We start from the raw sequence: 18,654 nt of genomic DNA, 5'->3' as shown, positions 1-18,654 counted from the left end.
TTCTGCAGTATTGCCCTTGTAACTTTTTAAAATTCAGAGAAGCACTTAGAATGTGCCTCAAAAGTTTACAGATTATAGAAAAGACAGAAAGAGAACTTTATATGTATAGATGATAAGTAATGAGTGTATAACAAAATGCTATTTGGTGAAAAAGTTGTCTTTTTACATGTGACAAAAACAGCAACGTCCGTCCACCCCCATGTGTCATGTTAAGTTTCTATGTCCAAATAATGCAGCCATGTTGCCCATGTTGCCAGTTTTGTCGCCCTTTCCAGATTCCTTCCTACCTACCTACCTGCCTGCTACCTCTTTGCCTGCTTGCTTTTACCACCTGCTTTGCCATTGATGTGCATGTAGTTCAAATGGGGTGAATGTCTTCACGAGTGGACAAAAGTCAGTCCCTTTATCACACCTCACTGACCTGTCTGGTGGATCATGTGGTCACATTTTGTTTCTGTTTGGTGTGGGCTTAATTTCACACAAAGTCAGACTCCCTGGAGATCATTCAAAATTTTAATCAAGTGTTTTCTGTTTTCCACTAATTGGATAGAATTCCCAATTATGGCCAATTACTGTGAAAATGTTGTCAGGGAGAACGTGGCTGGCCTCTTATTGGCACACAGCTGAGACTGATGTCAGTTAAACCTCCACTGCTCACATGTTTGCTTGTAGGTGTCCGATTTTTCTGTCTGAGTCCTGCTAAGAGCTCATCAAGGTGACGAGACCGTAGGGCTTGATTCAGACGCGACTTATGACCAAGTATTACTTGGGAATATTTTTCTGCTATGGCCTTCTACTTGGAGTTCTCCCTTGTGTTTCCTTGATGCTGCTGCATGATTTGCAGTAACAGTTGTGTCTTAACCATAGTGCTGGTTATAACTTCTGATCCGATCATAGGCCTTGATAAGAGGAGAATGACTGATCTCCAAATCCTAAAATCAGGCATAGGCTGATCAGATTTCATGCACTTTATGACACATGTTCTCCCAGGTTCTTGTGTCTGAATCAGGCTCTACAGTCTCATTGGGGAGTGGCATTAAATCTGTTCCATCAAAGTCAATGATAATTTAAAATGGAGGATATTTAATAGTATTTCTTAAGAGATACAGCTGTTCTTGATAATATTTTAAATCCAGCTCCCCATATCTCCAACAGCCTCATCAGAGTTTGACCATGATTACTGCCTGCCCAGGTCTGCAATGTGGCTGGCTTCCATGAATGGTACTGCTCTCCAAACCCACCAAACTCTTTGTTTGTAATCAGAAATGAGGTGCATTTTCTTGTAGGACGCACTGAACATGCAGTTTCTAGATTACATGTGTCTAACAGTATCGTACTAACTTTGCTGTTAACTCCTGATTGTGATTCTGTTGAGCAGTCCCTAGTGTGCATTTTCACTGAAATAGCAAAAGCCTGTTACCCTCTTGATTGTGTTACTCACTGTTTCCTGCCAGGAACTTTTTTTGTGCTGAGGCAGCACAACAAGGCAATTAGGAGGACTACTGGCATTTAGATTTTGGACTACTTACAAAAACAAACCCTCTCTCCTTTATAACAAAGCGTCATTAGGGATCCACTAATCAGGACTTCTGGCTCATGACCTACTTTTTATAATTGCATTATTCCCTGCACACACACAGAATAGGGAGTGTTTGACAGTTAAAACCAATCACTTGAGAAAGGCCTATACAACATTTCAGGAAATTCAATAACATTCTGTGGAAAATTGGATCAAATTCATTCTTTACTGAGGTTTCAATTTTTGGGAAATGTAAGATTTTCCTTCCTGAAATTCAAAAATAACCACTTTATTTAAAAAAAAGCACATGAACCCCCCCATTTTGGACATGCAAACCTTTCCTCAGTTATCCTTGATACCCCTGTAGGCTGTAGTTATGTTTGGGTCCATGCATTTTGCAGCATGACCCATGATGTTTGTTTCTCTTTTGTGTTTGTTTGTGTGTTTACAGAACGCAGTCAGGACAGCGAGGTGGTGATGCTCTCAGACTCCAACTCCACCCAGGACGCCTTCACAGACCCTGCTAGCTCGCAAGACAGCAGCCACAAACCGGTGTCTGTGAAAGCTTGTTCGTCGTCATCAGAAAGTACGACTCCTGTGAAAGACGGGCAGTCTGCATCTGAGGATACAGGTATGATCTGTTCAGACCTGTGTCTCTGCTGTCCTGTTGATTTGGTTTATTTGTCAGTGCAATAATAGGGATGGGGATCAGAAGCATTACATCTCCAGTTGAGTCATGCCTTTTAAATCAAATTGGAGGTGTGGAAACAAACATCTATTGTGAATTTGATTTCAGTAAAATTGCATTTCCATCCAATTGATATCACAAATGATTGGGGTACTCATCCTCCACTTCCACTAAAAGCAGTCGTGTAAAGGTTCCAAGCTTTGCAGCAAGCCCCATTACTGCCAAAAGGTAATCCAACATTGAAATTGATATGAATTTTCAATTTAAAGGAAGTTGGAAAATAAGAAAATGAGGGGATGTAGGGTTGCAGTATGATGCGTTTAAGGCTGAGTCAGTAGACTGACTTAAAGGATTGAGTAAATAAAATTTCCTAGTCATGATGTGTTCAAATGTGATTTTTTTTCACTCCTGCATGTTACTGATGGAATTACACCCTGTTTAACTTTCTATTTGTCTCATTTGCCACCAAATACTTTAAAATCCAGAGCACTGAATGCACTTTTAAAACCCATTTTTCTAAAAAGTTGGCAGCATCTTATATACCAGGGCGACTACTATATCAGGGTAAAGAGGTTAGGCACACAGTATCATAACTCCAAGTGCATGTGACAAATGTGTGAACCTATAGCAATTGAAAACTAATTCATCATATATCGCAAACAGCTGCTTAACTGCTCAGGACATATTAGCTGTTTCTCAAAGCCAAGGAAAGATCCTCAAATGTCCATTTTTGAAGGATACTACGTTATTGACTGCTGTCGGAGGACTGTTCCAATCTCGAGGATCCTCAAAATATCCAAGGATGTACATATGTATCCTCCACATGCAGGAATTACCCACAATCCAATGTGCATTGTTTTCCTTCTCTTAAAAATAAATAGCCCAATATCAGGAGAAGCCAGGTCCTAGCGTGCTCAATACACTTTTAAATGTCCTGTGTCCACGGTAAATATGTTGTCATCTTTATTTCATATCATCAAAGTAAAGCTGGAAAGGTAAAAGTAGCGACATATCATATGATTATATATTTTATATTATATTGTATGATAATATTAAATAATCAATATGAATAACAATCATATTATTATATGTATTATGATTATATGACAATGTGATAGCTTATTAGATGGTGAAGAGTAAAACTTGTAAGAGTTGTTGTTAGTCCCCCTTCCATTTTTATTTCTGCTGCCGCCGTGTATATGGCATGACCCTTCCTATGATGTAATCACACACACTCGCTAGCCTGTTAATGTGTGTTAAAGAGTTGCCAGGGAGGACTCTGGCCTCGCATCCAAGGGTCCTGTCTTCAGATCCTTCCTCTGTGGGAAGGATCCTGGACTTTGAGAAACAGCTATTGATGACATAACAATTTAGACTAGACGGGCGGGGCTAAGTGGCACTATTTAACCGTTTTTCTTTCTTGTTAGATAATAATAGAACATTTAAAGAAGAATGGCGTCAGTGTTTTGTTACCGTTGAGTGCTGGTTTGACTGGAAATATTCCCCAGTAAGGACAACAAGGCAGAGCACCTCACAGGTTGTGACAACAATCACCACAGGCTGAGAGCTCAACTACTGTACTCTAGCTATGTGCAAACTTGGTAGGGGAAAAACATATGCTACTAAAATATCTGTACAGAAACTATCATTGCTTTCAGCAAAGTTTACTGTGTGCAATTGTTTTGCAGAAGGGTTTAAAAAACACCCTGCGGCTTATATACTGAGGTGATTTAGGTTTTACCTTGATAAATAAGATATTCCTTTATTAGTCCTATAAGGGGAAATTCAAAATTTACAGCAACAGAAGTGTAAACAGAGCACACCATTAGAGACAACAGCGCAGAAAATAGCGTATACAATAGCGTAAACAACAGCATGCAATTAAAGAAAATGAATAAATGCAAAATATGAAATCAAGAAATGTAACTTACAAATAATAAAGTGCTGATAGTGGCATTAATTAAAGGCTGGGATTGTAAAAGGTACAATATTTGGAATTTTGACTCTGAAATGTCTAAATGTCAAACAATAATTTCTAAACTTGTGCTGTATTTTTAGCTGACTATTTAATTTACAGCTAATATTTCAAACAGTTTCCAAAACAAGAGAAATCCTGAGTTGTAATAGTTGTAACAGAATGGGTCAAGTTTGCCATCACAGACATGACATGTTTATCTTTATCATTAAACACCAGATGTTATGCCAAAGACTGCTACATAAGGAAGCATGAATTCCTACTATAAGCAGCCTTCTGCTCTGTTGATGTTTTGTGCTACTTACTTGTTAATGTCACACTAAAGCATGTTTGTCGTTCCTGTTGTGCAAAATTGGCCCTGGAGTTTGACGATGAGCACTGACCTTGCAGTGGGTCAAAATATGGCTGAATTCATGTAGCCGGAGCCGCCCTTTAGGTCTCATTGCAGTGCTTTTTTTTTTTGCATTTCAGAGGGAATTACAGGGAATCATGTCATCTTTGCTTAATGTTTGGTTGAGAGCTTGATGACAGGTGAAAGTGTCAATAAAATTAGTGATGCACAATATCACCAGCATGAAAAGCTACATATTGGTATTGGCAGACATGAAAATTTTGCCTGATATTTTTAGCCATTGTATATCAGCCATACATACCAGCAGTACATCCCTAAATATTGATAAAATATATAACAGTATCATCAGGTACAGGTGGTTTACAAGGGCACAGCAAACTCAAAGAGGCTCATCGTGAACCCCAAACATAAAACAACAACCAGTCTGTCTACTCCCCCTATCCTCTCAGCCCTGCTTGACTTGCCTTCTCTTTGGATGGTAGAAAATTGGTGTTTACAATTAAAAAAGTGTGTTTATATCTGTATGGCTAAAATGAGTTTGGAAAAATCTGCATATCAGATATCAGCGAAAATCTGATACTGTGCTTCCCTAGCAAAAATGAATGGTCCCTGTCCCTGATAAAGACAATTTACCTGCAAAACTCTAAATTCAAGTCCTTAATTCTTTGATAAAAATCCTTTTTTTTTAGTATCACATGGAGAACATTCTGGCATCCAAGTGGAAGAAAAAATCATTCAGGAAGTTGTAGAATCCGAAGTGGTGACACTGCCTGAAACTTCAGCTTCAAAGGTCTCTGCAGACCCCTGCCCTGTCCCTCTTCCTCTTCCTGTTCCAGCCACACCTCCGAAGCCAGCCCCCTCTCAACAGTCTGCTCCCCAAACCCCAGCCAGTGAAGGAAAAAGGAAGCCAGAGCCCCCTATCGAGGTGATCGAGGTGCCCAAAGCACTGCCAACAGAGCCTGCCGAACAGAGACGAATGCTGCTGGACATGTGCTGCCGCTCTCTCTTCCTCTGCCTCGGCCGCTTCCCTCAACACTACAAGAGTCTTTACCGCCTGGCCTTCTTCTACAGCAACAGCAAGACCCATCAGGTCAGTTCTCCCAGTCAGTTGATGGCAGTTCTCTGTGTTCATTGTGTTTCAAAGGTTAAGTCAGCCATTAAACCCAAGTCATACACCCATAATCACTTTCCACTGTCATTAATGGTGACATTTACAGAAGATGAGGCTTACTAAGGGCAAACTCACACAAAGCAATCTGTACTGGTACCATGCTAAAGCCATTTGACCCCCTCCCCAGTCTCCTTTTTGCCTGCACTCACACTGCTCACCATGTGCCAACGTCATCATCCACTGTTGATGATTCATAAGTCTTCATGACTCACCATAAGTATACATTTAAGGTTTAAGGCTGTAAAATAGCAACCCATGTATACAACATCTTCTGGCACACAGTTGATTTCACTTGACCTGGGATCAGTGCAATAACTACACAGAGTTCAGTAAAGAGAGAGAGAGAGAGAGGTTAATTGCAGAGACTTGTTCTTCACAAGAGTGCTGAATGTGGAGCCTGATCAGCTCAGAGATCCACGCCCTTCTCTTGCTGAATGAAACCCCGACTTTTGAACTTTTATGAATCCTACAGTCATTCTTCTGCTCGTCTGTGTGCTATCTGAATCCCCCTGACATCCTTTTACGTGCTATGAACTGGGTAGCTATCTGTACACCGCGTTCCAAGTTATAATGCAAATGACATTTTTCTCTTATTTTCCTAAATATTAATGCTATTGACAGAATATATTTCAAGTCATCAGTCATTAGAGCATATTTCAAATGTTTTGAACAAGCTTCATAATGATAACCGTTATTTTATTTTTTTTTATAAAAACCTCAAAATGAACTGTTCCACATTATTAAGCATAACAGAGTTTAAAAGATTTTATAGGTTGTAAAGAACTGAAAACGGTCATTTGTTGAATTTGCAGCATTAGGAGGTCATATTTACTGAAATCAAACGTTATTTCAATCAAAAACATCTTAACAGGACAAGTTCCATGTTAACATAGGAGCCCTTCTTTGATATCACCTTCACTATTCTTGCATCCATTGAACTTGTGAGTTTTTGGGAAGTTTCTGCTTGAATTTCTTTGCAGGATGTCAGAATATCCTCCCAGAGCTGCTGTTTTGATGTGAACTGCCTCCCACCCTCAGATCTTTAGCTTGAGGATGCTCCAAAGGTTCTCAATAGGGATGAGGTCAGGGGAGGATGGAGCCACACCATGAATTTCTCTCCTTTTTCTGCCCGTAGCAGTCAATGACACAGAGATATTCTTTGCAGCATGAGATGGTGCATTGTCAAGCATGAAGATTAATTTTCTATGGAAGGCACAGTTCTTCTTTTTGTACCATGGAAGAAAGTGGTCAGTCAGAAACTCTCTGTTCTTTGCTGAGGTCATTTTCACACCTTCAGGGACCCTAAAGGAGCCTACCAGCACTCTCCTCATGAGTCAGGCCCAAAACATGACTTCGCCACATCCATGCTGACGTCACAGCCTTGTTGGGACATCCACGAACCATCCAATAGTCCTTCATCTGGACCATCCAGGACTGCACGGCATTCATCATAAACAGGACTGTTTGAAAATGAGTCTTCATGTATTTCTGGGCCCACTGCAACCGTTTCTGCTTGTGAGCATTGGTTAGGGGTAGCTAAAAAGTAGGTTTATGCACGACCGCAAACCTCTGGAGGATCCTACACCTTGAGATTGTGGGACTCCAGAGGCACCAGCAGCCTCAAATACCTGTTTGCTGCTTTGTAATGGCATTTTAGCAGCTGCTCTCTTAATCTGATGAATTTTTCCGTCAGAAACCTTCCTCATTATGCCTTTATCTGCACGAACCCGTCTGTGCTCTGAATCAGCCACAAATTTCTTCACAGTATGATGATCACGCTTAATTTTTCATGAAATATCAAATGTTTTCATTCCTTGTCCAAGGCATTACACTATTTGACACTTTTCGGCAGCAGAGAGATCCTTTTTCTTTACCATGTTGCTTGAAACCTGTGACATCCTTAATAATGTGGAACAGTGCACTTTGAGGTTTTTATTTAAAAAAAAATAAAATAACGGTTATCATTATGAAGTTTGTTCAAAAACATTTGAATTATGCTCTATCGGCTGATGACTTGAAAAATATTCTCTCATTTGCATTAATATTTAGAAAAATAAGAGAAAAATGTCATTTGCATAGTAATGTGGAGTGCAGTGAATAACTATGGAGCCTTTTAGTACTGCTCCTCGACCAAACAAGCAGACCTCTCATGCCATAGGACATCCTGTGGTTGGTTAGGATTAAATGTCCAGTTAGAAATAATTTTTACCTTGGCCAGAGGAATTTTAACCATCCGATGAGAGCTGGATGTAAATATGCCGCAGGATTTCTAAACAATTTCCTGCTCAAATGTAGGCAATCAAGAACACAATTTCATATCTGGGTGACATAAAATTAAATCATTTGTACATTAGTTCAGTTGATATTAATTTGGGATTAGAATTTTATAAAAATGAGAGGTCAAATTAGTTGAGAGACTAACCCTGGCACACACTTGTCCAGGTATGTGGCAGAGTATCTGTTATGCACAGAGCAGATATTTGTGGTTCAGTTAAGGGAAGAAGCTTTGTTATACAAAGCAAAAACCTCTAACATTTGTTGAGACAGGATTTTACAAGAAACTGATCAGAAATATAGACAGGACTGGGCTCCATTAGGATGACAGGCCATAGTGGAGCTATGCGCAGTTGGTTAAATTCTTCAGATCTGATAAAATCATTGCAACTTGTTTAAAAAAGAGATTTAAAAAAAAATTAGGCAAATGACAATGTTCTCTCTCCACCTCTCTTGAAAAATCTTGCTATAGTTATCAGCCTCTCTCTTTCCGGATCGTGTGTCTCCTCAACTACAGCTCCTGCCTGGTGTGCGCTCTGAAGCGCCTTCTTTCAGTGATAGTACTCTTTGCCATAAGGATAGATCATCATGCCTCATTTAAATCATTTATTGCATTATATTATCCTTTTCCTGTGTTTTAATTACGAATGCATGGCAATACATGGACAAGCATGTGTTTCAGAGATATTTTAATTTGTAGATATTGTGGATCATTATTTCAGAAAATTATCCATTTTTTTCCCAGAACATCTCACATATACATCAGGTCCACGCAGAGGTGGAAAAAGTATGACTATTGAACTCGAGTAAAAGTACAAGTATTCTGGTTAAAACTTAAGTAAAAGTTCTGGTCTATAAATCTACTAAAGTGAAATTAAAAAGTATTTAAGTTTTACATAAGTACCTATTAGATACTGAGGTGTTGTACAGTGAAATATGACCTTTCCTTTTTGTAAGAACAACATTAGAATAGATCTCCGACCAGATTGTTCAGGTGAAGTCACACCTATATAATAAAATGAAATACACAACAAAATTTACAGTGTTAAATAAACTCATGAAGAGTTAAAGTTGACACCTTAAAAGTGTCTATATTGGTCCACAATAATAAATGCACTTATAACTTCACAGTTGGAGGGGAGAGTTGCGCTTCACATCAATGTACACCGTCAGTGGAGCGCTAAGCCCAAGTTCAAAAATCATTCAAAATTCCAAAAAAAAAAAAGAATCACAAAATGTTATGTGAGCCAAATAAACAAGTCAAAATGGTGATGTTTTGTCCTCCATAACTTGGATTCTGAGATGTGCTGCCTTTTTTGGAATTTTGAATGACTTATAACTTAACCTTGCAAAGCAGATGGATATGCCCGTTTACTTGTTTCTCACTGGCGAATCCATCTTGCAAAGCTCCCACCTGAACCATTTGGGCCCGGTTAGAAAGTGACAGGACCAATCAGTGATGAGGAGCAGTACTTTCAGGTGTGGCGGAGTCGTGACGTAAGCAAGCAGCAGCAAGACGCCATTGCAATTATGGCAGAAAACATTAGCATGGATGCTGCTGAAGCACCAGTTTTATCAGAACTTGACGACATTTCTTCGTTAAAAGAAGAACAAAGAACAGCAGTGAGTTGTTTTCTTTTCAAAAATGGCAAAAGTCATGTACTGACATGTCTGCAGTCGCCATGGTTCGCGTTATTCCTCAGTAGCTACGCATGTGCATCTCGGTCGCGGCTACATCATGTTTTGGTGTTCTGATTGGCCCGTAAAGATGTGACAGACAGATAGTTCATTCAATCACACTCTGAGTTTTTTCAAATCCTTGAAGGTTTTCCAGATGGATGTATGAAACAAATCCATCTGGCTTGTCAGGTCACTTATAACTATGGCTCCCCCTAACAATTATTTTACTAGCGATTCATTTGACGATTATTTGTCACTTATATTTGTATTTTTTCATTCTTCTCTTCAACACAAATATGAAAGACATGTATGCAAAACAACATGTGGACAGCTCAGCAGACATCTGAGGCCTGCACATCTCTATGAATCTCTGTGCTCCTGTGTAGTCAACAGAGGTGGAAGCAGTACAGGTGTATTGTACTCAAATAAAGTACAGTTACTCTGGTTAAAATTGACTTAAGTAAAAGTACTCATGTTAAAATGTACACAAAAAAGCATAAGTATAATGAAAAATAATCAATTACAGCAATTTGAGTTAATGTAATAAGTTGCTTTCTACCCCTGAGTCCATGTCACGTTACGTAATTCGTTACATTCGTTACATATTCGTGCCATGCTTTGGACTTCCTCGTCCTTCCTTGCCTGGACCAAGAAAGTGCGCCATGCTGAGGCACTGAATAGGGCACTACCATTGGTCAAAAGTACTAATCTTTGTGTGTGTGCCCTAAGTCTTCCTACCGTTTCTTTAAAAGTCCCTTGAACCTCTTTGCTTGACTTTTTAAAGAGACAAACATCTAATAGCTGGTATTATTATTGTTTTTCCCTGTTTTGTGGTTTGTGGTGGGTCTGAGAGCTCTGCGGTGACACACGAGTTGCTGAAACAGCCTGTGTTGGCTCTGAGGCTCTGTGGGCAGAGGTGTGTGTGGGCGGTAGCACGGTGCTCTCTCATCCAGTTTGGCACAGGGAGGTTGCATTGAGCTCCACTGCGGTGGCATCCTTCTGTCAGCCCTCAGTTCATGGAACCTTTAAATGCAGCCTTTGTCCCTATTCAGTAAGATTGAACTGTACATTAAAAAGGTCCTTGCTCTTTTAGATTTTTAAAAATGCATTTTCTCATCATATTTTGTCCGGCATCATATGGCTTCCTTCAGTGAGGTGTGTCAGATTGGCTACAAGACTGAGCATTTTTTAATTATAAGCAGTCACAAGCTGTAAGATTACTGAGTTTAATAAAGATAATTTCCCTGAGGCTCAATTAAATGTGGAATAACTATTGAAGCAGTGAGGTTTTTGCCGGTTGTAGCCTCCAGTGGAGTGAACCAGCTGCCTGGATGAAAGCGATTGCGCCCCAGCAGTGACGATGACACAGTTGATGTAAGGCTGTTTACACAGGTTGCTTAGCTGCCCTTACAACCTGACACATCCAGTGTTAAAAGCCTCTGTGCCCCTTTTGTTCTCAGGAAAAAAGGCTCTGCTTACATTGACTGGCTGGCTTTATCCTCACTTCAGTAGAAGCTGCCTGTAATTTCATGCTATATCCTACTGGGATTGTGAAAGATAAAATGAAGTGGCGTTAGCATGGTATCTTTACAAACAGGGCACTGGTGTAGACTCTGATCTATGAATCATCATGATGTGAAAAGAGCTCTGCTTTTCCCTGACTGCAAATGAGAACAGTTTCTACTATTCTTTCAGCAGGTGTTAAACGCTGCACACTGACAGACAAATGTCAGCGATTCTGTCAGTTTATTCTAAGAGAGGGAAATACCCTAGTGTCTCATTTTAATAAATAGCTCAGGTGTGCATAAAGCAGACTGTACAAACATATATGTGTTGTTTTTTCATTTATTTATTTATTTCTCTCCACAGAACCTACAGTGGGCCCGAGATGTGTTGCTAGGAAGCAGTGTCCCATGGCAACAGCTGAAGCACATGCCAGCACAAGGACTTTTCTGTGAAAGAAACAAGACAAACCTGTTCAATGTAAGTCACACGTCAGTCTGCCTGTTATTCCGCCCTCCACCGTCATTATGTCACCACACGCCGCTTAGACATTGTAAGGGCATCCGTCATCACTGGGTTTAAGGGCATGCAATTACAGCGAGAACAAAAAGTATTAACGCCTCATTATCCATTTTTTACACATCAGTGTAAAGGAAATATTCACTTGGTTTTTAAAGACACAGTACAAAGAATTTCTGTTCTGAAATCTCTATTTTAATTTAAAAATGACCATGCTTATGGTAGATATATTTTTAAATGAGGTCGTACATTATCATGTATATATTTCTGAAGTTTTCAAAGACTGAGAAATTCTTGGTTCTTACAAATTTTTGTGGAGGCTGCCATAGGTTGCAAGCTTGATCGCCCAAACTCAAACTCAACTCTGTAACATGACCCCCACCCCCACCCCCACCCCATAGTCTACAAATTTTTACAAACTTTATATAAAAGGTAGAATGTTACCGTCTCTCCTCTCACTACCAGGCTGCACACTTATTGTGCATTTTTTACTTGTGCATTTTTTAAGTTCCTAAAGTAGGCAGAGTTAGCTCTGAGCTGGGGTTTTACTTACACTTTAATATGATGTTTATCATTGTAGTGAAGATCAAGAACTGATTGCCCAGAGCATGCTTACTAATAAAAATAAACCAAATGCTGGAGCTGTTTACAACAATACCAGACTTTATCCAAGTGATGCATTTAACAAGAAATTATCCTTTTACTTTGAAACTTGAGATGCAGTTCATTCAGAAAGCATTCATTCCCGCTTTATGTTTTTCAACTCTGTTATGTTGTAACTTGATTCTGCAGTCAAAAAAAACTTTTATTTCTGTCATTAATCTACGCCCAAGCTCCAGTCTTGCCACATGAAGCAAATGCCACAATTGTTAAGATTATATTTAAGAAAAACCTCACTGCGCACTGATTGGCGCGTCTCATTTGATTGACAGATAGGTAGCTTCTGCCTGTTAGGCTATCTGTCAACCAGAAGGCTAGCTAGCTTAGCTGACATGAAGTCGAGTTCAGTGGGCGGGCTCTTGTCTGCTGTTAGGTTGATCCAAAGTTCGACTGAGACAGCCATTTCAATATGGAGGCCACCACGGATTGGCTTCAAAAACAGTTTGAGTCCGCCTATTGTGATCAAAGGCCTGACATCTCACAGGCTTTGTCCAGTTCTTTTTACAGTCTATGATCTGTGCTCAGAACCCCATCATGACAAAGATTTTTTTGCAAAATTATTTAAAATGAGAAGCTTAAATATCACATTTACATAAGTGTTGTTACCCTTTGTAACAACACTTGAAATTTAGCTCAGGTTCCACCTACTCTTCTAGATCTTTGCTGAGATGTTTCTGCACTTTTACTGTAGTCCACCTGTGATAAATTAAATGGATTGGACATGATTTGGAAAAGCACATACCTCTCTATAGATGGCTTTACAGCTGATAATGATATCAGAGCAAAAACCAAGCCATGAGGTCAAAGGAACTGCCTTCAGAGCTCAGAGACAGGTTTTTGACAGGCACAGATCTGGGGAGGGCAAAAAAACTCTGCTGCACTGAAGATTCCCAAGAGCACAGTGGCCTCCATAAATCTCAAATGGAAGAAGTTTGGCACAACTAGGACTTTCCCAAGAGCTGGTCGTCAGGCCAAACTAAGCAATCAGGGGGAGAAGGGCTTTAGGTGAGCAGAACCTGATGGTCAGTCTGAGCTCCTGCATAGAGATGGGACAAAGCTCCAGAATGACAGCCATCACTGCAGCCCTTCACCGATCTGGGTTTTGCGGCAGGGTAGCTAGATGGAAGCCTCTCAGTGCAAAACACATGAAAGCCTGCTTGGCTCTTACAGGGAGTTTTTTGTGAAAGGTTTAAAATTGTACGTTTTTTTTTTATAGTTTTTGTAAAAGCCTCAATTAATGAAATTGTGTTGGACAGTGTAGTTGAAGTTATATTTGTTTTGGTAAAGCAGTTGTCGCCTTTTTTCACAAATTCTCCTGTCAGCTTAAATATGCATAGAGCCATTCTCATGTGACACAACAGCTAAACTGCCTAAAAACCGCCTGATTCATCTGGTCATGGGTGGTTTTAAGAACAGAAGGCAGTGTGAGTTAGAGCAATGGTGTTCCTACATCATAGCTGCCCTCTCTGCTCTGTTGATGACCGTCGGTGAACCAAACAGCAGGAAATCCTCCTTTACTGCTGTCCACTGTGATCAACTCTTCACCATTTAGCTTTAATCAGCAGCTGTGCAGGAGAGACACCCCATGGCACAAAGGGATTTTAAAGTAATATTAAATATAAGCTGGACGGACAATTTTTGATGATGGACAACAAAACAGTCTTAAAAGGGGGTCTGACTAAAAACATGAGACAGGTTTGCTCATGGAGGTGTTGTAGCTTTTGGTATTTAGTGTTAAGTCGCTGTGTAAATGTTTACATTGAAGCGATTCTCTTCTTCTTTTGTGCATCTTTTAATATAATTTCCTTCAGCCCTTCAATAAGAGCACGTGGAGTACTCACATAGCTACTAGGGTTTAGAATACATCTTTGTTTATGTAATATTGTCCTTCACTATGAATTACCAACAAAAACACTGTTTGTGCTGTCTCCTCTCCATATAGCCCAGCTTTATCATAATACATAACAGCACTTTAGCAGCTAATGGGGACTCCCTGAGGAAGAACCTGGGAAGTGTGTCCTCACGTTTGACTAATGAGCTGTCTCTTTATTTGCTGTGAGCGAATGATTGGCGTACTACTCTTAGGCTTCCCCTTTTCACGCGTATTATTCCCATGATTCAATTGGATGCACAAAAATCAGAACTAAATATGGATCAGCAGACACAAGCACTGCTATAAATGGAGTCCCACAGCGGGAGATTTTTTGAATTATCTGCCTCTCAGAATTACAAGGCCTCTGTTGGGTTCCACTGAAGGAGATTACTGTCTGACTGTCATCTACTCTGCATGCCAGATTATTTACCTCTTTTCACTTGAAGCAAATATTACGTCCTTTTCTTTTCTAAGCCTGCAGATATTGGTTTACTTTCTGATTTGTTCCTTGTGTGATTTGACAAACCCTCAGTGTTCAGACTTTTGTTAGAGGCGGATAATATAAGGAGACCCTCACATCATGTCAGCGCCTTATAGGTCACCTGTCAGTACATGCATTATTAGGGCTTGCACAGCATTTTGGATATAGTTTTTCGTGTAAGCTGCAGAGTCAAACGCTGACTTTGGGGAGCTTCTGGTAACACACTGTGGAAGCGATGTGGGCCAGGTCTGAACTGGAGGAGAGCTCTGCAACACTCTGGCTCCCACTGGGTTCTCACAGAGCCCCTTCTGGAGGCAAACCTGCCACCCTGGCATACCAACTGTCAGAGCTTTACTGTTCCTCTCAAACCAAGCCATCTCTTGCTCGAACACAGGACAGCACAAACCTTTCTAAATATTAACCAAACACGCCGGTTTTCATGTGTGCTGGGGAGTTAGTGCATCAACAGAAAGCGCTGAAACACATTATATGGCTTGTATATTAACGCTTCATTTTGTTAACTCAGTTTAAAAACGGCAAATACAAGCTTTACAATTTTAAGACCTAGAAAGGCATTGTTTATGAGACAGTATTTAATGCTAACTATGAGAAGTCTTCCATCAGATTTTTTTTAACCTTATTCCTTATCAACACATCACATCTTCATTTAGCATGACTTATCGCTGCCAGTGTTTGATTTATATGTTGTATTTCAACCAATAGCAAACTTAAGTTGGTTATCCTGTCCATGGAGAGGTAATTCAAACACAAAAAGTGTTGATAAAATCAAAAATAAGGCGCAACGCTTGCTCCCTAACGTCAAGGAGACTTGACTCTCAGCTGAGTCCGCACCTCATTGAGTCTGTTAGTGAATACAAACTTCCCTTATGTAGGTCATGATGCCCTACTTTTCCCTCTTTCTTTGGCTGGGCTACATTAACTGGGGCCTGCATAAGGTAACCTATATACTGCTGTTTAGAAATGATCCAGATGAGGTTGTGCTGCATAATTTATTGGTGGGGTTGTCAGCGTGAGTTCTTTCTAGGAGAGCAAGCTCACTTTCAAACCAATTAAGAACTAATAATATGAATAAAGCTAGATGGTGTTATTTTTTTAGAAAGAAGGCAAATGTCATTTAATATTTCCCAGAGTCACAGATTTGGAATTGTTGCATTTTTCGTAAAATGAAATAGAAATGCACCGATTCTAAAAATCAAGATGGTTGTTGATGTTTAAGATAATGTACTGATCGTCAATACTGATTCTGATGTTTTTTGATTACATCCTTTTAGGGCTGGAACAATTCCTTGAATTGTATGAGAGATTTGATCAAAAAAATTCCTCAAGTCAAATTATCTGCCTCAAGGCTTCACTTAAATCAGTCATGTATCCATACGGCCATGCTGTAAGCTTGGACATTGCGCCGTATGTTGCACAGCGTGCTGTGTATTGCACAGACAGCTTTTTGTATGGCACAATGCACTTGTTTATGCTGTTACTATAATGTAACATGAATGATGCCAGGCATGAAAATCATCAGGGAAGAGAAGTTGATGCAGGGATGTGAACAGGCAGCATCCTGCTTTTTACGCAGCCACTGCCCGCGGCTTCATGGCAAATATGGCACTGTGCTTGCACTGATGAGCCTACGCAGTTCTCTGAGTTTACTTGCTGCCTGCATGACTCGCTGGTGTGAGACAGCGCTCAGTTTGTGTCTGCAGACTTCAGGGAATTTCAAAACTTCTCTGATTGACCTGACGGTTTTACAGAACACAGTCAGGCTTCACGATTCAAGTCCTGTTTTGGTGCTTTCCCTCCCTCTCTCTCTCTCTCTCTCTCTTTCGCTCTCTCTCTATCGCACATTATACATTTAATTATAAATTATTTAAATTCAATGCTCTGATGTCTTGATTACAGCATATTTTCAAAGAGTTTCAGCATCCCGAATAATTTGATAAGACTTATATTGATAATGAATTGACACCAATTAAATAGAAACACGCTATTGCTACAGACAGACCGAGACAGAGACTAAATAGGTTAAAGTTCATCATCATACAGTCAGGATTCAACAGGTCGTAGAAGCAGCTTTATCCCTTAAAATGTGTTCTCCATGTCAGTTGATGGTCTTAAAAGGTCATATTTTTATGCAGGATTAACTCAAAAACAAGAATGTGCAAAAATTAAAAGTGAACACCCTTTGAAAAATAGACCATATTCTTTTAATCTAAAGGTTCATCTTTCAGACATCATCAGACCACTGTGTGAATGATGGAGCTTTATTCTCATTTGTCCACTACTGCTTCTCTTGAACAAAGCAGAAGTGACTGAATAAAAAAAAATACTTGATTTCTTATTAGAGTACCCGATTAGTCGACAGAAGAATCGATAGAGTTCTCGATTACAAAAAAGAATCGATTACTGCAGCCCTACATCTTTTGTCATAAGACTTTCACAATACAAATATTTTCTTCCATGTTTAACCTTAAAAACAAAAAATCAAAGTGTGTCCAACAGGTCACTTCTTCTGCCCAATAATAAATCTTAAAATCAGCTGTTAGATGTTCTAAATGCCACCATTAAATTGTTGGGACAAAGCAGATACACATATTCACTTGACACGATATCAGTTCATGGCAACATCATTTGCCGATGTCGGATGTTGGTCAAAAGGGCTAATATTAGCCAATTCTCATGTCAAGCCAATTCATTTGTGAATCCCTAAAAGGAAATATAAATAGTGTTTTTTTTGTTTGTTTGTTTTTTTGACACAGAGGGCAAAGTTTGTTAATCATTTCAAATACCACCATCTGCCCAGCCATGATGCCCTGTTACCTGTGCTGCAAAGGGCGCTAGGAATATTAAACCTAGTTTCTATTGATGGTGCTTCTTGCCACCTGAAGTGCCGACAACCTCAGTTTCATAGAGCATCTTATTATTCTTGATTGTGGCCAGGCAGTGCTGATTTCATTGATTAAAACTATGACTAAAAATGTCTGTCTACAAATTTACTCCAAGACAAAACTAAGACTGGCTAAAAATAGATCTCTGATGATAAAACTTGAAAAAAAGTAAGCATAGATTCCGTCAAGAAGGCTAAAATGTTAGTGGTAAACTGCTGGACATTCAAAATCCACAAGATTTTTGGAGTGTTTCTGTGGGGTTTTGTGTCCATTTATTCTGTATAGTATTTATGAGGTCAGGCACTGATGTTGAATGAGAAAACGTGGCTCACAATCTTTGTTCCAGTTCATTCCAAAGCTGCCCAAAGATGGCGTTGATGTCCAGGCTCTGTGTGAGCCAATTATATTCTTCCACACCAAACTCATCACACCATGTCTTTATAGTGCTTAGTTTGTGCACTGGAGCACAGTCATGTTGGAATAGAAAAGGGCCTTCCCCAAACTGTTGGCACAAAATTGGAATCATGGCATTGTCCAAAATGTCTTGGTATGGTGAAGCATTAAGGTTGCACTTCTCAGGAGGTAAGAGGCCTAGCCCAACCCCTGAAAAACAACCCCATACCATTATCCCCCTCCACCAAACTTCACAGTTGGCACAATGCAGTCAGGTAGGGAATGTTCTCTCGGTATCTTATAAACCCAGACTCACCTATCTGATGACCAAAGTGAGCAGTGTGATTCATCACTCCACAGAACATGTTTCCACAGCTCCACAGTCCAGTGTCGGAGTGCTTTACACCACTCCATCTGCTGCTTGGCATTGGACCTGGTGTTGTTAGGCTGAAATGCAGCTGCTCGGCCATGGAAACCCATTCAGTGAATGTGCTTACATTAATGCCAGTGGAAGTTCAGAACTCTTCAGCTATGGGATCAGCAGTGTTGGCAACTTTTTAACTTTTGCACTTGAGCAGTCTTTGAACCCACTCTTTGATTTTACATGGTTTTCCTCTTCGTGGCTGAGTTGCTGTTGTTCCTAAACACTTCCACCTTTTAAAA

The 18,654-nt window shown here is 39.9% G+C and overlaps 1 protein-coding gene across 5 annotated transcripts in view; it reads left to right on the top strand.

Moving 5' to 3' along the window:
* The window catches only part of cabin1 (calcineurin binding protein 1), a 102,508-nt gene that overhangs the window by 33,895 nt on the left and 49,959 nt on the right, over positions 1 to 18,654 (top strand). For 3 of the 5 annotated variants that reach the window (XM_041786987.1, XM_041786989.1, XM_041786986.1), the window contains exons 28-31: positions 1,156 to 1,221; positions 1,971 to 2,150; positions 5,224 to 5,624; positions 11,529 to 11,642. In XM_041786987.1, the coding sequence (XP_041642921.1) occupies positions 1,156 to 1,221; positions 1,971 to 2,150; positions 5,224 to 5,624; positions 11,529 to 11,642 (761 nt within the window). The remainder of the gene's footprint in view (positions 1 to 1,155; positions 1,222 to 1,970; positions 2,151 to 5,223; positions 5,625 to 11,528; positions 11,643 to 18,654) is intronic. The other 2 variants (XM_041786990.1, XM_041786988.1) reach the window with 1 other exon arrangement.

Source organism: Cheilinus undulatus, linkage group 5 (assembly GCF_018320785.1).
Source record: "Cheilinus undulatus linkage group 5, ASM1832078v1, whole genome shotgun sequence".
NCBI classification, from domain to species: domain Eukaryota; kingdom Metazoa; phylum Chordata; class Actinopteri; order Labriformes; family Labridae; genus Cheilinus; species Cheilinus undulatus.
Note: the sequence above shows the minus strand (reverse complement) of the source record. Positions and strands in the feature narration are given on the sequence as shown.